Raw genomic sequence first — 24,630 nt, forward strand, 5'->3', positions numbered from 1 at the left:
GGCATGGTGGCGCATGCCCTCCCAGCTACTCGGGAGGCTGAGGCAGGAGGATTGCTTGAGCCCAGGAGTTTGAGGTTGCTGTGAGTTAGGCTGATGCCACGGCACTTACTCTAGCCCAGGCAACAGAGTGAGACTCTGTCTCAAAAAAAAAAAAAAAAAGTGACCCAAATTAGAGGATCTTTTCTCTATCTCTTTCTTTCCTTCCTCCGCTTATTCAGTATCTCTTACTGTGTGTCAAGAACTGAGCTAAGGTCTGAATACAATGTTGAAGGAGAAGAATGGTAATGGTAACAGTCATAGTAGATGTGGTAGTAGCAATCGCTGACTTGTATTAAGCACTAACTGTTGAACAAAAGGCTCTCATCTCTGCCTTTACTTAATTGATAGTCTGGTGTGGGGAAACATTTACATAATAATTACTCAGGTTCTGAAACTTCACATTTTACTTATTTCACTATTTTTCTCAGTTTTTTGATATAGTAGTCTAAGCCCTGATGAAACCTAAATGCTGGTAAACGAATTTGGAACCAAAACCAAATACTAACAGGTTAAATTAAAATATAGATTTTCTTTACTTTCTGATGAATAATTTTGCTTAAGTGTCTTTAAGGGGGAAAAAAATCTATCCTGAATAAAGAAGGAGTTGATAAAGAAAATGTGGTAGCAAGATGGGGTAAGATCATTATGGATAAATGATTCAGGAATAATTAGGATACAATTAATTTGAAGTTAATAACACAATTATAAGGTAGGGTTTGGGCTTCTTAACCTATAAAACAATTTGGATTTCTTGAAATCAGCTATTACTTAGGATAGGTAATAGGTATTTTCTTTGTAAACTCTACATTTGTTCCTAATTTGTCCACTTTCCACCAAGGGACAATAAATGTTGGTTCTTAGAGCCTAGTTGACTGATGCCCAGCCTGGGATCTATGAGTGTGATAACAAGAGTCTACGAGCCACTTAATAGTTGAAAAACACTAACAAGTTTAACATTTACCTGCTATAAGGCTGCTAATTAGAATGTTACGTTTCTTTGTTTTCATCAGGAATTTTATCAAGTCATTGCAGGATTAACCTTAGGCAGATTAACTGTTGATGACATCATGGAATTTATTGATGAAATACTGTTTTAAAATATGGGGTCCATTTTGGAGGAGGCATTGTAATAAGAAATCTCTGGTTCCAAAAAGCTTAGACACCCAAGCCTAGTGAATAAGAATGTTATGTTCAAAACAAAAGGAACTTGGCTAGCTAATCCAGCAGTATCCTGCAGAAATAATTTATGAAAAAAATTCACAAATTTTCACATTAGCATACATTTCTCTGGAGAGAATAAGAGAATTTCGCAAACATATTTGCATCTCAAAAATGCATGTATTAGTAGTTACCTAAAAGACCATTTAACAACATTTATATTTTTTAAGGGATGCTATCACTAGGTGTTACATCTTGGATTTCCGGAGATCACATGGAAATGTTAGAATTGCTTTTTGTTTTGTTTTTTCAAAGGAATGATATTTTTATTTTTATTATTATCATTATTTCAGCATATTACGGGATACAAATGTTTAGGTTACATACATTGCCTTTGCCCCACCCAAGTCAGAGTTTCAAACGTGTCCATCCCCCAGACGATACACACTGCACCCATTAGGTGTGTATATACCCATCCCTTTCTCCCCCTTCCCACCTGCCCGACACCTGATGAATGTTATTACTATATGTGCACTTAAGTGTCGGTCAGTTAAAACCAATTTGATGGTGAGTACATGCGGTGCTTGTTTTTCCATTCTTGGGATACTTCACTTAGTAGAATGGGCTCCAGCTCTATCCAGGATAATACAAGAGGTGCTAGATCCCCATTATTTTTTGTGGCTGAGTAGAGCTCCATGGTATACGAATATCACATTTTATTAATCCACTCATGTATCGATGGGCACTTGGTTGTTTCCACATCTTTGTAATTGTGACTTTGACAATAATTCAGGATTTCAATGGACATTAAAAAGGCACAACACTTAATATTCAGTTTCCTTTTTAGTGTGTTTTTCTACTCTTAAGATATGCCTCATGTGAGATGTTCTTAAATTATCCATATAATCTCAAGCTTTTATATTACATTTCTGCAGAAGCCTTAAATAATTTGATGCATGACTTTTCAGCTTCTTATACTTACTGGTAAACTATCTGGTACCTTCTTTTATTACAATTATGAAGATTAATATGTAATGTATTGCTTATACAGAATTATGAAATTTCATGTTGCAAAACGGAAGTTTAAGGAAACATTACGCCCATACGATGTAAAAGATGTCATCGAACAATATTCGGCTGGTCATCTGGACATGTTGTGTAGAATTAAAAGCCTTCAAACACGGTAAGCAATGAAAATATTATTCACTGTAAAGGAATGGGCACAGAAACTGTCTAGGAGGAACTTCTCTTTAGTAGAGAAAACCTCCGAATTCTATATTTTTAATTCATTTTTAGTGGGCAACTGGACATTTGCTTTTAACATAGAGTAAATCAGGAATTAAAAGCATCCAACTGTCTCCATTTCCTCATCTATAAAAATGAGGAGGATGTTAGTTCTTACCACATAGAAGTGTCATGAGCATTCAATGAGTTAATACATGTGACTCATAACATGTTAACAGGCTCGGAACCAAGTGCTCAATAAATGTTAATGGTTGTTGCTGATGTTTAAATTATTGCAGCTGCTGCTGTTACTGTTGTTTTTGTTATTATCTAAATCCTAACCATCCTTGAGAAATCAGTTAATCTTTCTCCTTCATGAAGCTTTACCCAACTCTCCAGCGCATAAAGACAGACCTTTCTCTTCTCTGACCACCTACAGCATTTAGAGTCTACTACAGAGCATAAGAGCACTCAGAATCTTCATTTCCTTCATTTGTGTCCTGTACAGTGCTGGACATACACTGTTCTTCCAATAGCACCTTATTGAGTGGTTTTAAAAAATGAGTTCAGCCGGGCGCGGTGGCTCACGCCTGTAATCCTAGCACTCTGGGAGGCCGAGGCGGGCGGATCGTTTGAGCTCAGGAGTTTGAGACCAGCCTGAGCAAGAGCAAGACCCCATCTCTATTAAAAAAAAAAAAATAGAAAGAAATTAGCTGGACAACTAAAAATATATAGAAAAAAATTAGCCGGGCATGGTGGCACATGCCTGTAGTCCCAGCTACTTGTAGGCTGAGGGAGGAGGATCGCTTGAGCTCAGGAGTTTGAGGTTGCTGTGAGCTAGGCTGACGCCACAGCACTCTAACCTGGGCAACACAGTGAGACTCTGTCTCAAAAAAAAAAAAAATGAGTTCAGCCAGGTGTGGCGGCGCACCCCTGCAATCCCAGCTACTCAGGATGCTAAGGCAGGAGGACACCTTGAGCCCAGGAGCTCAAACCTGCAGTGAGCTATGATCTTGCCACAGCACTCCAGCCTGGGCAACAAAGTGAGACCATATCTCTTAAAAAAGAAAAATGAGTGTAATATGTTAATTCCAACTACATATGGTTGATTGTGTTATCTTGAAGCCAAAATATTTAGTCAATTCCATTTTTGAGTCTTGCTTCATTATCAGTACAAATTAGCATTGTGATTGAAAGTTCCTAAAAAGCAGGGACTGAGTTTTAACATTTTTTATATCCCCAAAACACACTTACTCCAGTGTGAGGCATATCCTAAACACTTTATAAAAACACCTATTCATCAATTATAGAGGTCACAATTTGTTCATACACTAAGCAGATAATTACTGAGCACATTATGTATGCCAGGAACTGTGGACATCCAGAGATTAATAAAATAATGACCCACTCCTTGTAGAGCTGCTGTCCCCAACCCCTGGGCCGTGGGCCAGCACCTATTGGCACAGTAGGAGGTGAGCGGTGGCCCAGCGAGGCTTCATCTGTATTTACAGCCGCACCCCATCACGCATCACTGCCTGAGCTCCACCTCCTCCTCCCCCACTCTGTGGAAAAATTGTTTTCCATGAAACCGGTCCCTGGTGCCAAAAAGGTTGGGGACTGCTGTTGTAGAGCTTGAAACTTAATAGATTAGATATCATGGCAGAAAGTAGACACTATGTTTCTGTGCAAAGTAAGCAGTAAAGTTTAGTCAATACCCCTGAGAATTCAACTGGGGGCGGGGAGGGTGCGGGAAACACACCAGAAAAAAAAAAGTAATTCTCATTTAGGCTAATCAAGTTTCTTGAAAATTGCTGTAACTCATCCTGTGGTCATGTTACAATCTCTACCTAGGGGCCACGGTCTTCCAAATATTTTAATAGAACTACCTAAAACAACAACTCAAAGTTCTGAAGGAAAAAAAATAACTATGGCTTCTAGGTTTTTATAAAGTTGGAACTGTTACAGAATTTATAGAACTGATCTTGAGTTTGTAGCTCACGTATATTCTTCAACTCAAATTCCAAAAGGAAAAGACCATAGCTTTCTTATCTGCTTATCTTCCACATGTCAGATATACAATAAATGCTCATTGAATATTCTGTTCTATTAATGCAAAATAATCATAATTACGATTTTGTCATATTTTGAAGTGGTTAAATTCAGGAACTACCTGATCAGAGGTAGAAACAAATTACTTTGCAGTGTAGGACAGTTTTTCTTCCAGAAGCTCCCCCATAAGTGGTTTCATCTTGGACCAGAATAATGACAAAATTAATCTCGTGTGTCTTCTCATGTTACCAAAATAAGCACATCAACTGGAACAAATTCATCCTTATTTCATCTTCCATAAATTAAAGATAATTGTATTTAATTTTTTTTCAAAACACTTCATTCTGGCTTAGGGCAAACTCCATGTTCAGCATTCGTAATCAGGTCTCCTCTTTCTCTGACAGTGTTGATCAAATTCTTGGAAAAGGGCAAATCACATCAGATAAGAAGAGCCGAGAGAAAATAATGGCAGAACATGAGACCACAGATGACCTCAGTATGCTCGGCCGGGTGGTCAAGGTTGAAAAACAGGTACAATACAACTACATTGGTTAACTTTTCAGCCAGAATTTTTCAAATCAAAATTGATTATAGGCGGCCGGGCGCAGTGGCTCATGCCTATAATCCTAGCTCTCTGGAGGCCGAGACGGGCGGCTTGTTTGAGCTCAGGAGTTCGAAACCAGCCTGAGCAAGAGCGAGACCCCGTCTCTACTAAAAATAGAAAGAAATTAATTGGACAACTAAAAATATATAGAAAAAATTAGCCGGGCATGGTGGCACATGCCTGTAGTCCCAGCTACTCGGGAGGCTGAGGCAGGAGGATCGCTTGAGCCCAGGAGTTTGAGGTTGCTGTGAGCGAGGATGACGCCACGGCACTCTAGCCTGGTCAACACAGTGAGACTCTGTCTCAAAAAAAAAAAAAAAAAAATTGATTATAGGCATTTAGATGTATTATAGTGATTAATATATCTTCTTAATAAAAGGAATAAAATCAAGAAAGAATGAATGAAATTAAATTTTCTTCTCACAGTTCTGGAGGCTGGGAAAATAAATAAATAAATATATAAATAAATTTTCTTTGTGCATAGGCAGTGTTCTCTAACACACCTTTGGATTTCCATATAAAAGAATAGAAAATTTCATCTCATCAATTAATACTCAACTGGAAGCAGCTATAGATTTCAATAGTAAAATAATAAAGGTCTATTTTTCATTTGTATTTTGGTTATTTTCGTTGTTTCTCTTTTGGTCACTCTTTTCAAAAATAAAACAAAACCTTATTATAATTATGATGACACATTGAACGTTTGTTAACCCTGAGGCTGTATCATCATATACAAAGACAATTTCCCAGAAGTCAAATTGTTCCCCCAATTTAATTATAAATATTTCAAGTATTAGGTCTGAAGCATTTTGTACCTTTATTTTTAAATTCAAAATCACCTAGACCGGTACTTAAGGTCTTGATTTCATGATAGAATAAATTCCTTACTAGACTTCAGTAGAATTCCAGAATGAAGAGCTCAGGGAAGGCAATCCGATTGGAATGGGGAGTCTTGAGGTTGCATTTTTATAGTGTTTATATGATTTTTGAGAACATCAATTGTCCATTTTAAAAGAAATGGGAGGGAGAAGTGCCAATGGAGGTTATATGGAAGCCAAAGCCTCTCTCTATCCCTAAATCCTCCTCTGGCCCCACCACTACTAGGTATGTTCACTAAGGGTCAAGACTGCCTTGTACTTTAGATTCAATATCGATTTGACTGTATTGGTACACCCTGATTTCACTTCTTAATTCTAGAAGTGAAGTTTATTCATAATAACCCATTATGTTCATGTGTAACCATTTTTCCCACTTCTAGGTACAGTCCATTGAGTCCAAGCTGGACTGCCTACTCGACATCTATCAGCAGGTCCTCCGGAAAGGCTCTGCCTCCGCCCTCGCTTTGGCTTCATTCCAGATCCCACCTTTTGAATGTGAACAGACATCTGACTATCAAAGTCCTGTGGATAGCAAAGACCTGTCCAGTTCTGCACAAAACAGTGGCTGCTTATCCAGATCAGCTAGTGCCAACATCTCGAGAGGCCTGCAGTTCATTCTGACGCCAAATGAGTTCAGTGCTCAGACTTTCTATGCGCTTAGCCCTACTATGCATAGTCAAGCAACACAGGTGCCAATGAGTCAAAGCGATGGCTCTGCAGTGGTGGCCACCAACAACATTGCAAACCAAATAAACACGGCACCCAAGCCAGCAGCCCCAACAACTTTACAGATCCCACCTCCTCTCCCAGCCATCAAGCATCTGCCTAGGCCAGAGACCCTGCACCCAAACCCCGCAGGCTTACAGGAAAGCATTTCTGACGTCACCACCTGCCTTGTTGCCTCCAAGGAAAATATTCAGGTTGCACAGTCAAATCTGACCAAGGACCGTTCTCTGAGGAAAAGCTTTGACATGGGAGGAGAAACTCTGTTGTCTGTCCACCCCATGGTGCCGAAGGACTTGGGCAAATCTTTGTCTGTACAAAACCTGATCAGGTCGACTGAGGAACTGAATATACAGCTTTCAGGGAGTGAGTCCAGTGGCTCCAGAGGCAGCCAAGATTTTTACCCCAAATGGAGGGAATCCAAATTGTTCATAACTGATGAAGAGGTGGGTCCCGAAGAGACAGAGACAGACACTTTTGATGCCGCACCACAGCCTGCCAGGGAAGCTGCTTTTGCGTCAGACTCTCTAAGGACTGGAAGATCACCATCATCTCAGAGTATTTGTAAGGCAGGAGAAAGTACAGATGCCCTCAGCTTGCCTCATGTCAAACTGAAATAAGTTCATTGTTTTCTTTCCAGGCATAGCAGTTCCTTTAGCCATACATATCATTGCATGAACTATTTTGAAAGCCCTTCTAAAAAGTTGAAATTGCAAGAATCAGGAGGAATATGAAAGGCAGTTTATAAGCCTGTAATCTTTTAATTGCATGAAAATGCATGTTTAGGGATGGCTGAAATTCCAAGGTGCATCAACATTAACCCATTCACTTAGTAATGTACCTTGACTTAAAAAGCCTGAGAAACCAAACACAGCTAACGCTATGGGGTGTATGAATATGTCAAGATTAGATCATTTAGGAGATTTGACGCTGTAATTTCAAAATCTTGGGAGTAAACACCTTCAAATTTCAGGCATTTCTGCTTTGTGACTAAACACGAAATATATTTTCAAAATTAGGCCATAATGTATATTTAAACACAAAGGCTATCAACAGCTGCTAACAAGGTATCAAGTAAAGCAGATTTTGGGAATAATAGAAATGGCTGCTTATTTTAAGATATATTTGCCAACCCATTCTTATTCAGTCATTTTATTATTAATGTAATTTGAATGTCAATTTGTGTGCTTTTGGTGATTTAGCGCTGTGGCAAGCAATTTTGCACATCATTTTCATGTTGTTCTTTATGACAAGAATGTTCTTCAATTAGAAAATGTGCAAATAATGAAATTCAGGGCCAGTGGGGCAAATAGACTATTTGACATATTTGACTTTATGGAAACATATTCCCTGATGGCAGAATCAACTGCATAAGTGGTCAACTTCTGCACAAGCATGTGAAATACTGATTGGTAGGACAGCCACCATGATTGGGCTGGTCTCTCTGCAATGACACCAACCCCAGGCTTGCCATTACTGCCCACATGAAAGGCAAGTGTGAGAAGCTATTCTCATTTAGCTGACGTATTGGTAGGACCCTGGGGAATGGGACATTTGAGTGGGACTGAGATAGGAAAGGCTTGAAAAGAATCCAGAAACACCACCAGGAAGTAGGCAAAGTTAAAGAAAATGACTTCCCCCTCAAGGAGCAATGAGAGGGAAAGAAACAAACCAAAATAAAAGAAATAGATTTTTTAGAAAATGAGTATTGCTAGGGAATTCAACTACCTAAACATCCCTTATTCTTATATATAAACAGAGAATTTTGCAAGGTATTTATTTTTTAATATGCCCTGAATGTCTTTTGCTATTATGTGTACATTTTGCATATGAAAGGCTAAAAGTAAAGTTCCTTTCCTTTTTATACTATGGTGAACATTTTCTATTGTCCCCAAGAATGTTGTTCCAGATCTGAAATAACTGGTTCAGTTTCCTGATATATACATTTACAATCTGAAGCCAGATAACACTGGCAGGGTCTGCAAATCAAAACACTTAACAGTATAACATGGCAGCAGAAAGACAAAGGGAAACAAAATGAAAAATGTATTTATCAAGAAAGCAAGCATTGCTGACTGCTTGTTAGAAACCAGTTTAGCTATCTCAGACCATCAGAACTCCAGCCTAAGTAACAGCATTCAAAAGGCAAGGAGACAAGAGATAGCACTTCAATTCAGTTAAACCCTAGCCACAGAAGGACTCAAGAAAGGAAGAGTTTTTTTCTTGGCAGACATTAGTGCTACCTCCAGAAATACTTCTCCAGCAGCTAGGCAGAATGAACAGGGATATCGAGTGGCTGTTCGAAGGAAGGAGGCCCTGAACTCCACCAATCCTCCCCAACTCTCTCCTCAACAGGCTTTCTCATTCACTGACTCTCCCCTGCTTTTCTTTTTCTATTAATTGCTTATTGATTTCCTGCTTCTGAATTTCGCCAGGCCTTAACCAGCCTCCATCCCCAAGTAAACCAATTCACTCTACCTAAAATGTGTTTCTCAACCTTTTAAAATCTTTGTCCCTTTTGATAAACACTGAGATTTTAAAAGCTTTCTCTTCTCACCCCATTTGGATTCTAACACACTCCCCTGGAGTGTATCATTCAGAACCTTCTTGGCTGCTGGAGAAACAGAGAAGATGGAGTCTAAATTTTACACCCCAGTTAAAAAGATTTTGTCAATCTTTTAAAGCAATTATTTTCATTTTCCAAATATAGAATGTTAGTAAGTTATTAAATGCAATTTTTTATCTACCCATGTCTCCACCCAACCTGAAGTTGAGATACACTCTCCCAAGAATGTTGCACACATGAATACACATGCGCGCGCACACACACACACACACACACACACACACACACAGACACACACACACACACCTCCACTGACCTAAAGCCAGACACCTGCCAGGCACTTGGCAGGCTCTCTCCAAGTATTAGCTGAGGAAGAGGAGGGAGGCAGCAATTTTCAGGTAGCACTGATTCTTGGACATACTCTGTCCCGGGTCGAACCCCACTGGCAGCAGGAATTCTGAATGTATTGGGGACCCCTTCTTAGGCCTTGTTTGGCCTCAAACACAGTATAGTTCATACAGAATTGCTGAAGACTGAAGATTCAGAAAGAAAACCTAAATACATCACTGAGGTCTTAATCATAGCAAAATGTGATAAACCACGTTGTGAAAAACTTTTATACATTGAAGCCATGACCATTTTGTGTCTATCTTACTCTAGCACAAAAATTTTTGGATGTTAAAAGATAGTTGTATTGTGTGAAAACTGTAGGATTCTGTCTGTTGTGTTACTGTCTATGGAAACGAGAGGGGTCTCCCATTTACACTTAGCCAAGTCCATTAGTCAATCCGAAATGGTGTCTTGAAGCACAATTTAGCTGAGCACTGAGTAGCACATGCTTTCTCAGTTCAAGTTTGTCTGCTTTCTTCAACATGTAGGGTTGATCAAGTTACTACTTAATTACAAACAGCCCTTGTATGAGATTAACTAAAAAATTTTGCTATGTCTGATCTAAATGTTTGCATTTTGTTCAACTAAATTAATATCTGTAGATTGCAAGTTTTGTTTAAAATAAGACATTTTATTTAAGTTTTTAAGTCCTTATCTCCTGTTCTAAGGTGCCTTTCTAACCTCCCATTGACTCAGTGATTCTGAAAGTTCTCAATTTGCAAGTAAAACAAGCCTAATAGAGAGGAGGAAATCAGGCACAAAGTGACTAATTCTCATGCCCATTTGCAAAGCAAAACTGTTAAGGAATGATGAAACCTCGGCGACTCGATTAATGGATCACTTCATTCAACCAGATTAAGGAAATATCGTAAATATTAACTTATCTCCCCAGAAGCTGATATTTTTTGCCTTAAATGACATGGTTGTGTTTTCGTAAGAGAAACTTAATTTAATATAATTATGTGCATTTAAGTGAGCAGTTCTAAAAGTCATGTATGACAATGCCACTGTCTGTTTCCTGAAAACAAATAAATCAGGAACATCATATCCATTTCAAGCTACCATTAAAATGTAATTTCCTTTGCTCTCTTTTACTGGGATTATCTGTTTTAAAGTAAAACATTAAAAAGATGTCTGTAAACAGCTAGTATGACTATTTTTATCTGGAACTAACTGACTGGTCCGATCAACAAAACTGACAGATTTGGAATGTACAGATTTTGGAATGAAATATAAAAATTATCTTTTTTCAGTGTTGCTGAAGAAGTCTTTGGTAATTTGGAAAGGGGGGAGATTTGCATATGCTCTTAAAGGTATCATAAGAAACATTAATTTGATATTGATCATAACTCAGATACCGACACATGTGAGTTTTGTGCTATTATATAATAAAACATATGATCAGAAATGGGGACCAGGCAGGTGCCCAAATGCTGCAGCCTTTGGCAACTCAGCACCTATCCAGCTCTGACCTACCAGGGCAGGGCTTCTGCTCCAAAGGGACCTTTTCCCCTTCTTCCCTAAAAGATCCATCCCATTCCTAGGCTGGGCATGGTGGCTCACGCCTGCAATGCTACCACTTTGGGAGGCCAAGCTGAGAGGATCACTTGAGCACAGGAGTTCAAAACCAGCCTGAGCAAGAGTCTCATCTCTACAAAAAACTAGAAAAATTAGCCATGCGTGGTGACATGCTCTTATAGTCCCAGCCACTCCAGAGGCCGAGGCAGGAGGATGGCTTCAGCCCAGGCGTTTGAGGTTGCAGTGAGCAATATTGACACCACTACACTCTAGCCCAGGCAACAGAGTGGGACCCTGTCTTAAAAATAATAATAATAATAATTTAAAAAATTTAAAATCCCATTCCTTCTGTTCCACTAGCAATTTTGCACTAAGTGCCCTGGATTCATTCCAGTGGAATTATTCTCAAGGAGGCTCGGAATGTTAGAACTCTGGAACACAAAGCAAAAAAGCCCAAACAGAGGTATTTTAGACAGGAATAGAAGAATGAGTGTTATCCTGGAGGGAGAAGGGAGCTTCCCACCATGGCTCTAAAGAGATCAAACAGGTATGTGTCTATTCTTTTTTTGTTTACATTCAATAAGTTAATTTTAGCTTTACCTTTGAATATACACTTTGTAGCAAAGGAACAAGGAGTACTTCTAGAATTTATGCATTTTCTTTGATAGATAATGAATTCTTTTTTTTTTCAGAGTATTATGGGGGTACAAACGCTTTGGTTATATAAATTGCCTTTGCACCACCCGAGTCAGAGCTACAGCGTGTCCAATCCCCCAGACAGCATGCACCTCACCCGTTAGTTGCAAGTTTACCCATCCCCTCCTCCCTCCTCCCACCTGCCCAAGATCCAATGAATGTTACTTCCACATATGCGCATAAGTTTTGATCAATTAGTACCAATTTGATGGTGAGTACATGTGGTGTTTGTTTTTCCATTCTTGTGATACTTCACTTAGAAGAACGGGCTTCAGTTCCATCCAGGATAATACAAGAGGTATTAGTTCACCTTTTTTGTGTGTGTCTGAGTAGTACTCCATGGTCTATATATACCACATTTTATTATTACACTCATGGATTGATGGGCACTTGGGTTGTTTCCACATCTTTAGGTATGTGTCTATTCTATCAACTTCTAGACAATTGAAAATACAATTGTGTATGAAACAGGCTTGACCAACTTAAAAATGTAAACTGCTTCCAGACATTTTTGGAACTATTTTAGCCATACCTCCCACCCCCATCATTTAAAAGCAATATATTCTATCCTAACCATTGATAAAAATAACTTCCCAGGCCAGGTGCGGTGGCTCACGCCTGTAATCCTAGCACTCTGGGAGGCTGAGGCGGGCGGATTGTTTGAGCTCAGGAGTTCGAGACCAGCCTGAGCAAGAGCAAAACCCTGTCTCTACTAAAAAAAATAGAAAGAAAGTATCTGGACAACTAAAAATATATAGAAAAAATTAGCCGGGCATGGTGGCGCATGCCTGTAGTCCCAGCTACTCGGGAGGCTGAGGCAGGAGGATCGCTTGAGTCCAGGACTTTGAGGTTGCTGTGAGCTAGGCTGACACCACGGCACTCACTGTAGCCAGGGCAACAGAGTGAGACTCTGTCTCAAAAAAAAAAAAAGAAAAAAATAGCTTCCCAGACCTTGACGTGGCTATTTTATTAGCTTCATTTCAACTTCAACAAGAATCTGGTACAAGTAAAAATTGTTTATTTGAAACACTTAAATTTTTATTAACTACAAGACTTCTCCCTCTAACCTACCTAATTCCAAATTCCTGAGGTTTTTACCACATTTCAAAGCAGAAATTTATCAGATACATTGTGCAAACTATAGATTTATGTACTGCCCTGAAAATCACAGCACCACAAAACTGGTGAATGGCAAAATTTTCCCGCAGAAATAAATAGGAAAGCCAAAGGTACCTTGGTATGATATATTTCTCTTTGCCAATTTACATAATTTACTTTATTTCTGTCGTAATTTTGGTAACAATCTTAAGTCCAGTATGCTCTAGGATAGGTATCAGGATTCTAGGGTTCCCATACACTGTCACCATACCTGTATCTACTTTTAAAACTTTTTACCTATGTGGTTTTTTTCCTTATCTTTGATGACACTCATCTCTTTCCATTACTTGCTTCTACTTCCTTCTCTTTTCTTTTGCCTACATTGCTGTGATTCACTTCCTATATTGCCAGTCCCTGCCCGTATCTGTGCAGGTACTCACACCTTCCCCACACTGCAGCTCAGGGTGCCGCTTGCCCTTATATAAGCCATGAGGACATCACACATTGCACACGCCAAGAGCACGCATGCATTTGAGAATTGCTGCTGCTCTTCACCTGAGCCCTCTGGGCAATGCTGTTACCAGAGATCTCTCCGCTTGTCGGAAGGGAAGGCCAACACCATTCCAGTATGGGAACTCCCTGCTTTCAGAGCAGACTAATTCATCTGCTCTGTGTTCCCAAGCCCCTAGCTGTCCCCAGTTGCACCTCCCTGCCCCATATAGACAGCATCTCACTCTCACTCTTTTCCCTCGTAAACATTCTTATGCCTCTCCCATGTTACTAGCAACTTCCCAGTAACCTCCCTTCCTCTTTAGTTTATTCTATACTTCATCTTAACTTTAGAAACAAACTCTGTACTTATAAAATAAATGATATAAAGTACTTCCATTTCCACAGCATCCGTCCACTAACCTGCACATGATAGCCAGACCCAAACCACACGACAAACTGCTCTGGGAGGATCTCCACGACCTTCTAGAAGCTGATTTGATGGACACATTCAACCAGCATCCCATTTGGCTTTTCTGTGGTAGTTAACAGTGCAACCACTCTTTATTTATCTTGAAATTCTCTCCTCTTCAGAACACTACCCCTTCCCGGTTTGTCTCTCTAGGATATAGAGAAAAAAACAAAGTGTATTCTGTCACTCAGCAATCAACACAGAAGACTTCTGTGACCTCTTGATCACGAAGAAGTGTGTGGCGATTTCTCTCCACTGTCAAAAGACAAATTACAACAAATTTAATTTAAAGATCTTAATGACTTTGGTTTGTGATTCCTGAATTGGGCAACACCTCATTTTATTAAAAAGAATGTTCTGATAAGCTGAGTGGAGGAGGTTGGTTTTATAGACTGAAAAGGGCTGAGGAAAGCAGAAACAGAAAACAAAAAGCAAATTGGTTGTTTCAAAGTTACTTCCCTTGTAAAGGTTAAAGCAGAAGGGACTTCCTTATCTTGTAGGCTAAAACTGGCTGTTTGTAGATTTGGCTAGCACCTCTCTCCTGATTTCTCAAAAGGTCAGACAAACAACTTAGTTTTGGCTTGGTGACGTGACTCTTTTAGCATGAGTGACTCCATTTTGGTTTGGTCTGTTGAACCTAGTGCAGGAGCTCGGTCCAAACCAATGGCCTCCTATACATTTTATTTAACATCACCAACAACCAATCAATTAGCTCTGCAGCAGACAGCAGCTGGGTGTCCTCTAATTCAATTCAATTCTGACACTGTCCACCTGGAGATAGTGTCAGAGCCCACAGGTTGAGAGCTCAGTCCCACAAGACTGCCTCCCACTTCAGATGCCAGCCACAAGCCCCAGGTTGTTTTACCTGTGTTTCTGACCGACCAGCTGTAAATTGGGGTTCCCACAACCTCCTCCTTGAGGGTTCAATTAGTTTTCTAGAATGGCTCACAGAACTCAGGAAAACATTGACTTACGTTTACATGTTTATTATAAAGGATGTTACAAAGGATACAGACGAAGAGATACACAGGGTGAAGTTATGTGGGAAGGGCATACCACCCTCCAGGAACCTCCATGTGTTCAACTATCCAGAATCTCCACGAACCCAGTCCTTTTGGATTTTTATGGAGGCTTCATTTTGTAGACATGATTGACTAAATCATAGGCCTTTGGTGATCAGCTCATCCTTCAGCCCCTCCTCCCTCTCCAGAGTCGGGGGGTGAAGCTGAAAGTCCCAACCCTACAATAATCATACCTCAGCCTTTTCTGTGACCAGCTCCCATCCTGAAGCTATCTGGGGCCCCAGTCACCAGTCATCTCATTAACATACTAAAGACACTCATCACTTTGGGGATTACAAAAGTTTTAGGAGCTGTATGTCAGGAAAGGGGACTAAGACCAAATACTGTATATATTTCACAATATCACAGTCTCCTACTTCTATGGCTCAATCATCTTTATAGACTTCTCCAAGCTTCTTATTGTTTTTCATCACTTAACTGTCGGTGTTCCTGTGGATTCCACCATCAGCCTCTTCCCTTTTCTCCTTCATGCTTCAAGCTCTTCCCAGGTGGTCTCACCTATGACTCAACTACTAAAGTAGGATGATCCCACCCAATCAGTATCTCCAGATCCAATGTCCCTCCTGAGCATCACCTTTAGATGTCTTGACTTGGGCCCAAAGTTACCTTGACTTTTTTTTTTTTGAGACAGAGTCTGGCTCTGTTGCCCAGGCTAGAGTGCCGTGGCGTTAGCCTAGCTCACAGCAACCTCAAACTCCTGGGCTCAAGCAATCCTTTCACCTCAGCCTCCCGAGTAGCTGGGACTGCAGGCATGCGCCACCATGCCCGGCTAATTTTTTCTGTATATATATATATATTTTTTTAGTTGTCCAGATCATTTCCTTCTATTTTTTAGTAGAGACAGGGTCTCGCTCTTGTTTAGATTCGTCTCGAACTCCTGACCTCGAGCGATCCACCCGTCTCGGCCTCCCAGAGTGCTAGGATTACAGGCGTGAGCCACCGCGCCCAGCCGCAAAGTTACCTTGAATGCCCCAGATTAAAACTACTGAAGGGCAGGGACATCTCACGCACATTATACCTCTGACTTCTCAGGTAGTACCAGGGAGTAAACATTCAATACGTTAATGAGCGCCAAGCCTTTTATTCAGCTTTCAACAATTTCCAACCCCTAACTTGAGGCCTCTCAGTAAAGGGGAGAGTGTGCTCATTAAGCCTCAGTCACACCGTGTCACGAATTCTGTCACTTTTCCCAAAGGTCTTGTACTTTTCCAAAGTGGCCTGGGAAGAAATTAATTAATGCCATCTAACAAGTAACCATGTTTCTACAAGACTGAGAGGAGCACCTCCCTAAGCAGCCCCATTCTCATGCCATCTAAGCCTCAGCATCCTTGGTCTCTATCCCTCCTCCATCCCCAAAACAGTTGGCTCAGACCCATAGAGGACACCCATGCCTAGACTTGCCCATTCATCAGAAAGATTAACTTCTCTCAAACTTCACTGTAGACTCCAAAGAAAGAAGGGGGACTTCATTTGAATGCCAGCTAGAAAAAAGAAAGAAGGGGAACTATTCTCCCTTCTCCTGTCCCTGAGTCCTGTGACACTACATTCCTGCTCCCCACTTCTCTTTACCCCATCTCCTACCAATGCCAAACCCATAGCCAGAGCCCAGTCTATTTAGTCTTTGGACCTCAGGCTTTAGAATAGCAACACAGGATTAGTGACTACCCAATACTGTGCCAGAAAGTGCTTCCCAGTTATTGTCTCCTGTAATCCTCACATTACCACAAATAGTGTATCAGATAGGAAACATTTGGCTGGAGGAGTGAGAAAACCTTAGCTGAAACAATCCTAACTATGGGGACATTTTTATCGAACATGGCTGAAAGAACAGAAGGGCTGCCTCCAGGCAAAGCACAATTTGTTCAATTACATAATCAACCTTCCTGGTTCTCTCTGTCTCTGCAATCTGGCAGTTTACCATTGGTGGTTCCTCTGTTGTCCACAAGATGACAGCTAGTGGCGATTGGTAACACACACCTCCTTGATCACATCTAACAGGAGAAGGGAGGGGACAGGGAGCGCTCCATTCAAGTGTGGAATATAAATCCTTTCCTGACACGTGATTAGACTAAAACAGATCACATGTTCATTCCTGAACGAGAAAGTCGCAATGTGTATGCCCTGATTGGCTTAACCCAATCAATCAGCATTACCTTTTCGGAGCAAGGGACGTAGGGGAGACCTTCATCAAACAATAGTTCTGCTAAAAGAAAGGCAGTGAAAGAATGTATGCCAAAAAAAAAAATTGTCCATCAGAGTTAGTTACTATTACTATCTGTTTTATAGATCAGAAAACCAATGTTACCAAAAGTTTGGTACTTGTCCCCAAGGCAGCATCAGAAGACTGAGTACAATTGGTTTGAGGAGAAGGAAAGAGTTTTATTAATTTGCTGGCGAATGGGGAGGATGGAGACTCCTGTCTGAAATGCTATGTCCTGCTTCTGAAAAGTATAAAGCTTCTAAAGGGTCTCATCAATCCCATCTATGGCTAAAACAATCTCATAACCTCCACCTGGATTAATCCCATCTTCAGCTAAACCCATCTCATGACCTCCACCCAGACAATTCCCTTGAGCCATCTCCTTGTGGCACAAAGAATAAAAGACGTTCCCCTGCCCCTCCCCACCACTGGCCTGAGACAGGGATACAAGTCCTAGGTCTCCAAAAGGAGTGGGGGATGTTTTAAAGAGACAAAACATTTTTGCTATTTTTTTAAGCCATTTCTTATGTTACACCAACACACTGAGAAACCAGTAAACCACCAAAGATCATAAAGCTACTTAGTGGTAGAGCTAGGATTTAAATGGATGTACTCTCACTCCAGTGTTTGAAATATTAACTCCTACATTATAGTACCTAGCTAGGATGTGCCCACACAGAAACCTTTGGTGACTGGGATATAGAGATGAAAATTATAGCCTCCAGAAGACAGAATGTTAATTTGATCATTCTTGGTGTGAAAGTTAATCAAAGCAGAATACTTTTTGTGCACATGTCTTTTACAAATTAGGTTTTCCCTTTACTTTATGAGCCATCAATCTTGAAATTATCAACTTAGAAGTAAACATAATATTCCCTTTGAGAATAGTGTTGATTTGGTTGTTTTCTTCTTCCAGTCAGATTCGAAGTGTTTTTCCACTGTGAATCTGACCTTTCCAACATTTATTAACTGACCATGTACATTTCCTAACATTTGACCCCTCCACTCTGGTCCAAAACACCATCATCCCCCTCCTAGAGTACTGCAATCGTCTCGTTGTAAGACACAGAATGCTCAAAAAGGAGCAAATTAAGAGGAAGTGTTCAAGTAAGGACATATCAACCTTCCATAATCTTGGGTAGAGAGATCCAAAGGTAGATTTGGCATTTGGGAGAAAGTTCTGGAATGGAGATTAGGAAGCCTTACTAATCAGATTTATTCATGTTCTGAGGGGCCTCAGAATCCTTTGCTCCCTGAAAGCCACTCCCTCCACTCCCACTCCCAACCTCTGGCCATCAGGGCCAAGGCCTGGCTGCCTGCTTCACTGGGCAGTTGGGGGAACACATGCCATCTCTGTATGGACCCCTCCTCCCACCACCATCCCTTTCTCCCCTTTTGTCAGCATTTTAAGGTCTGCGAGGACTGTGAGACTCTTAGGAGGATCCCTTCTTTTCAGAAGCCCCTGTTTTCACTCAACTCAGAGCAGCCTGACCAGGTTCCCAGTCTAAGAGAAGTAGTTCATAAAAGAGCTGTCTTTTGTTTCCAGCTCCTTCACTTGGCTGTGCCTCACCATTAGCACTAGGCTTGCCCAGAGAAGCTTCTTCTGGGCTGGATAAGTTTATCCAGAGGAAAGAGGACAGCACGCCAAAGGCTTTGCATATTAGGTGGCTTATTTTATTGGGTATCATTGCCAGGAGAACAGAAGACTTTCTTACATTTAGGAAACTTCCCTCAGACACACGCCTAGAAGGCCTGCAAGGCACAGGACTGGGCCCACAAAGTCAATCTTACAATGTCTTTCAAGCCTTTCTCAAAGGCTAAGCCAAGACTTCCCCTTACATCTCAACTCCCGTGGGGAAGATCAGTCCTTTATCACGGATAGAGTGAACTCAGATGGAACCCGGAACAACCAGCCAGTAGGTAAAGGGAAGCCTCAGGAGCACTAAGAGAGATATTTCCACTTATCCTGGTGGCCAAAGACAGGTCTCCGGTGTTGGGCTCCATGCTCAAGGGGGTCGCCAGGTCATCCTTGGTCAGGGGCTGGCTCCGGACACGCCGCAGCATCTCGAGGCCTGTTGGGGGAATGCCCAGAGCTGGTAAAGCGGCGCCCATGACTGGAGCCCCAGGGCAGGCCAGAACTTCCATGGGGACACTGTGGGGGTGTCATGCCACCCAGGCCTTCCCAGGTGACCCATTTACACCTCCTTAACACCTTCCCCTCCCCTGAACAACCATTAATACGTGCCACAAAAAATGGGCCCTTCCCTTCTCAACAGACTCCAGGGAGCGCGCGGATTCCCAGGCACCCAAGTGGTTCCTCAAGAACCCAAGGTACCATGCAACTCTGCCAAGTCTCCACTAAGCCCTCAACCACAGTTCAGCCAAGGATACCTACCCCGGGCATGACAATAGGAGTCCTGGCTACCCACACACAATATCATGTGCAATAGCCACTGCCTTGCGCTCGGTGGTCCGACCACAGTGACGCGAGTCTGGCCTGTGGCTGTAAACCACCTCTCCAGTTGAATGAGGGTGTAGCTGTGCTCCTCGATGCAGCGAAGGTATGTGTCACTCTGCCCTGTGAGTGTAAGAAGTGAGAAGACGGACTGTAAGCCACCAGCACTTGGGGAGTGGGAGGTGGCCTTGGGGGTAGAGACCTGGGACAGATGGAGGTGGGAAAGTAGGGGGAAGATCAGAAGAAGGAATAAAGGAGGGGACAAAAGCAAAAGCCACTCACCGAAAATAAGCTCCTCCTGGTCCTCTTCCATGTAAAATACCAATGGAACACGAAAGTTTTGGGGCATGGTCCACCATGGCTTCTTGCCGGGAGTGCTGGTTTCCATGTCCATACACTCAGCTGCTACCTGGCTTCAGTAATGGGGCAAGTGCAAGCAACTGGCTGAAAAAGGACTTGGAAAAAGTGAAGAAGGGCCAAGGCCCTGTCATTACTATAGGCGCCTAAATGATCCGCCTCTTGAACCACTTTAGAATTGTCATCCAATCCCAGTAGCTCCTCTCAAGAAAATCCATTTTAGGGCTGGGTGTGGTGGCTCACACCTGTAATCCTAGCACTCTGGGAGGCCAAGGCAGGAGGATCGCTCAAGGTCAGGAGTTTGAGACCATCCTGAGCAAGAGTGAGACCTCATCTCTACTAAAAATAGAAACTAATTAGCCTGGCAACTAAAAACAGAAATAAAAAATTAGCCAGGCGTTGTCGCTCACGCCTGTAGTCCCAGCTACACGGGAGGCTGAGGCAAGAGGATCCTTGAGCCCAGGAGTTTGAGGTTGCTGTGAGCTAGGCTGATGCCAGGGCAACAGAGCGAAGACTATGTTTCAAAAAAAAGAATAAAGAAAATCCATTCTAAGTAATTGTTTACTCTGAGCTTAATCCTTTTAGGCCAAACCGAATTATCAGATCAGTGCTTACCTTTCTGATGCCCAGAAATCCAAAATTTTCTTCATTCTAATTTCAAAGAATTTTGGAGCAAATCTACTGGGCATGAACCAGGTTTGGGGTTGAGGAACAGAAGGTACTGGAGCAGGAAGGCTCCAGAATGGGCTTCCTAGATTTGGACAGGTACCAGCATCCAAGCAATGACTATATGTAGTCAGACAAGGATGGGTTTATTTAATGTGCTGCATCAAGGGACAGAAAACACCGCAGGAAAATAGAGCCTTACAGGAGAAACTTGTAGAAAGCTAATTGTAGGGGTGGCTAGGTGAGTCTAAGGAGTGTTTAGGGAAACAGAGATCGCTTTTCTAACATGGGGCAATTTGGTGATTATCTTGGTAACTTTTATCTAGGAGGTAGGGAGGCTATCACGGTCTTGATTACAGAGTATTGTTTCTCTCTGGTTTCAAACATAATTACAGACTAGCCTTTCTACATCTTCCATCACAATCACTGAGTGCTCTTAACCAGTAAAAGTATTTAGCAAGAGATATTTATGTTTGGTAGGGATGATTAGAATTTACCTGTCAGCTTCCAACCGCAAGCTTCTAGGTGCTTCTCACTTTTCAGCCTCCCCTTTTGACCAAAAACAGACAAAGTCAGCCCTCAGGACTTTAATCCGTGGGGTACAAGTCCATATCACTGGCAGAATCCATTGATCACAAGGTTATTGGGAGAACACTGTCTGCATCTACATACACTTGGTCTTCATATACCTTTTCTTGCAAAATGAGGCGTTGAATCATCTGAAAAGACAATGATTGCCCAGTAGCATTTAAGCTAACCAGGGTCAACTACAATACAGGTAATTACTAGAATCAAAATAATTATTAATCCTATTAATAGGCTACAAAGAAAGGGCCGGATTTCAAAACCAGGCCATGAAATCATGTCCAAAAATCCAAATGAATCTGTTCTAGAGAGCCAGATAATCTTTTCTTTTAACTTAGCCACAATACTGTTCTACCTAACCAGTAATGTTTTAGGTAGGTGCTGCAAACACTGTTTGCTATAAAACAAAGTTCTTCTTGGCGAACCAAGAAGAAACCAAAGACTATACAATCATCCATGACCACCATGAAATTTTAGTAGTTTATTGGACCTCTGGAGAAAAAATACTGTCATTTATGACTTCTTTTAGGGCCAGAGACAAATTCTGAACTACATTTTCTAGTTGTATTATTCCTACTATTGGAATTGTAGCTCCTAGAGTGCAGATGAAGAGAGAGTCATTTATTAATATCTCTCCATGCTTGCCTTGTTTTAGGTCTTTGAGTACTGTTCTCAGAGAAACAGTCTCCTGTAGGAGTAGATGTTTAAAATATTATTAATAAAATAGTCTAAAAGTATATTACACAGGATAGGTTTGTGTAATGATCAGGTGACCTGATGTCCACATAAAAAGCAGTACCTTAGTGTTGCACAAACTATATCAGGGGTGTGTCAGTATCATTGATCACAGTGACAGCAAGACAATTATTAATCCTTCAATATGTGAAGATTGCTTGAGTGAAGGCTGGGGAGTCATTGAAGATAACAGACTAATACAGCAAGGATAGCCCCAATACATTGTTGCAATGCTGTCAGGAGAAGTATTTTGTCGTTTGGGGTTAGTGTCCAATTTTGATAAAACTGAAGGTAAAAATTAACATTGTCAAGAAAATTCAAATTCCAGGAGGGACCTATAGAAGAAAATCTGCCTTTTGAAGTGTTGAAAGGAATAGCCATTAAATTTTTGTTAGTGGAATCAGATGGAGGATAAAAGATACATTAGTAAGTTAGGCTTAAACAGTAGCTATAGTCTGAGAAAAACACGGTTTTGCCATTCCTTAGGTGGCAGAGAAATTCTGTACTACAGAGGATTAAGATAAGATCAACAAGATTTGTGAAGCTTGAAAACTTTTGCTTGGGCTTTAGGGGGCACCAAAACACAATGATGAGTAGAGCAAAATTTTTTAAACAGGAGGGTGACGATATCAGAAAATTTATCTTGTTTTATTGTCTTGGGTAGAGAAGTGTCTACTTGGTATCATCAGCAGCTTGATCCGAAGATCTTGGTTTGGTAGTTTTCTTCCAAAGATAATTTGTTTCTGGGCAATACTTAAGAACCCTCAGTTGATGGTTTCCCTCCCGATGGTCTCCCTTTCCACTGAGGCCAAGGGTAGTTTTTCCTTTGATTTTTAGAAGCTTAGTCTCTTCCAAAAGACTAAATCTTCAGATTTCTAACCATGATAGGTTAATTAGGTGAGTTTCTTGGGAAGGCTGCTGTTACCTATTAAAAGTCAGGTGCACCAAATTAATTCTTTGTAGTACTTGGAAATGTGAGTGAAAGGGGCGGCCTTGGTGAAAAAACAGGAAAATATCTAATCCCATAATTTCCTAATAACATCTAAAGATCAATCATGAGCTGTCTCCCTGCTCTCTCTATTCTCTCCCTAGCTGGCAGGCACCCTGCAGGAACTCTGTTTTCAGAAACATCTGAAAAGGGCCCAAAGACAGAAAAGAAATGTAAATATTTCTCTTTATTTGTTTTATAGACTCAAGGTGTTCCCGAGAAGCTCCGGGAGGGACAGCAGAAAGGCAAACTCCAGGCCTTAGTTTCCTACCTAAAATGATATCTGAGGGGCAAAATCACATTCTCTGCAATAAGCCTGACTACATTTCAGAGATAATCAAGTCTCCAGGAGCAGAAAAAATGAAAAAGCCGGACAACCTGATGTCTGGAAGCTGCCCCCTGCTAATTACTCTACAGCCCTTTCTGTTTCAATTGACATCACTACTTTTTTTTAATTTCTCTTTGCCCCCATAAGATCAGCAAGCCACTTGGCCTCAGGGCTGGCACCCCCTTCCCTTTCTTTGGGATGCCACCCGTCTCCCTGCTCTCCCTCTCTTTCTCTTTATTTCTCTCTCCCTCTCATTCTCCCTCTCCTTCTAAAAGGATAAAATAAACTTTTTTAGTTTTATATATCCTAATCTCTGCATGAGAAACTTTCCTCCACCGGCACCATGAGCACCTACGACGCTTTCCACCCTAACAGTGAGCTTGCAATATGGTGGAGTACCGGTTCAGCAGTGAATTCCTAAATGCACAGAGTGGCATATGGATCCTGGGAGGAGTTGAGTTCATTGTCACCAAGGCTAATACCAATTCTCAAGCCATGGAAATAAGTCTTGGAGAGTATTCTCAAATTTATTTTTAGAATTCATTTTTTTCGTTCTAATATTTCTAAATATTTTGGGGCTATTTTTTCATTCCAACCACAGTGAAATGTGTGCCCCACATCACTGAAGAATAAGTTGAATGCCTTAGGTCCAGAACAACAATCAAGCAATTTTACCATCAGAACCTTGGCTATACATCAGAAATATCCTCAATCCATCCTGAAAATAAGCAGATAATGGACAGACATATTTACAAACCATCAACAGGACAATTGCTTTGGTCAATGCTACTTGTTTAGCATAGTGCTAAACTAAGTTATTTCCTTGGGATTCTAGGTAATTGCATTTTGAATAAGTCTCCATTCTTTTATATGGCTAACCCCTTAGGTAACAGCAAAGCTAATAAAAGTTCTTTAATTTCTTGCCATATTTAATGAGACTTCTACAAGAAGTCTCATTTGCAAAGTTTTCTGAAATAGACCAACCCAGTTGCATTCTACTGCCTATATATAAATATTTGGTTGGTAGGGATGGTGGCTCAGGCCTATAATCCTAGCACTCCAGGAGTCCAAGGCAGGAGGATTGCTTGAGGTCAGGAGTTGGAGACTCACCTGAGCAAGAGTGAGACCCTGTATCTTCAAAAAATAGAAAAAAAATTAGCTGGGTATTGTGGCATGCACCTATAGTCCCAGCTACTCGGGAGGCTGAGGCAGGAGGATTGCTTGAGCTCAGCAGTTTGAGGTCGCTGTGAGCTATGATGATGCCATGGCACTCTAGCCCGGGTGACAGAGTGAGACTCTGTCTCAAATAAATAAATAAATAAATAAATAA

At 41.2% G+C, this 24,630-nt stretch overlaps 2 protein-coding genes across 6 annotated transcripts in view; one reads left to right on the top strand and one right to left on the bottom strand.

Annotated features, from left to right (window-relative positions):
• The window catches only part of KCNQ5 (potassium channel, voltage gated KQT-like subfamily Q, member 5), a 639,257-nt gene extending 628,490 nt beyond the window's left edge, over window positions 1–10,767 (top strand). For all 5 annotated transcript variants that reach the window (XM_012646057.1, XM_012646059.1, XM_012646061.1 and 2 more), the window contains 3 exons: window positions 2,249–2,380; window positions 4,875–5,001; window positions 6,333–10,767. In XM_012646057.1, coding sequence (XP_012501511.1) covers window positions 2,249–2,380; window positions 4,875–5,001; window positions 6,333–7,295 — 1,222 coding nt within the window. In that variant the 3' untranslated portion in view covers window positions 7,296–10,767. The remainder of the gene's footprint in view (window positions 1–2,248; window positions 2,381–4,874; window positions 5,002–6,332) is intronic.
• Window positions 10,768–19,058: 8,291 nt separating this feature from the next.
• The window catches only part of LOC105811753, a 41,131-nt gene continuing 35,559 nt past the window's right edge, over window positions 19,059–24,630 (bottom strand). The window contains exons 6-8 of the mRNA XM_012646033.1: window positions 19,924–20,054; window positions 19,582–19,764; window positions 19,059–19,258 (exon numbers count right to left, since the gene is read on the bottom strand). Of these exons, the coding sequence (XP_012501487.1) occupies window positions 19,059–19,258; window positions 19,582–19,764; window positions 19,924–20,054 (514 nt within the window). The remainder of the gene's footprint in view (window positions 19,259–19,581; window positions 19,765–19,923; window positions 20,055–24,630) is intronic.

This window comes from Propithecus coquereli, unplaced genomic scaffold (assembly GCF_000956105.1).
Source record: "Propithecus coquereli isolate 6110/MARCELLA unplaced genomic scaffold, Pcoq_1.0 Scaffold24, whole genome shotgun sequence".
In the NCBI taxonomy this organism is placed as follows: domain Eukaryota; kingdom Metazoa; phylum Chordata; class Mammalia; order Primates; family Indriidae; genus Propithecus; species Propithecus coquereli.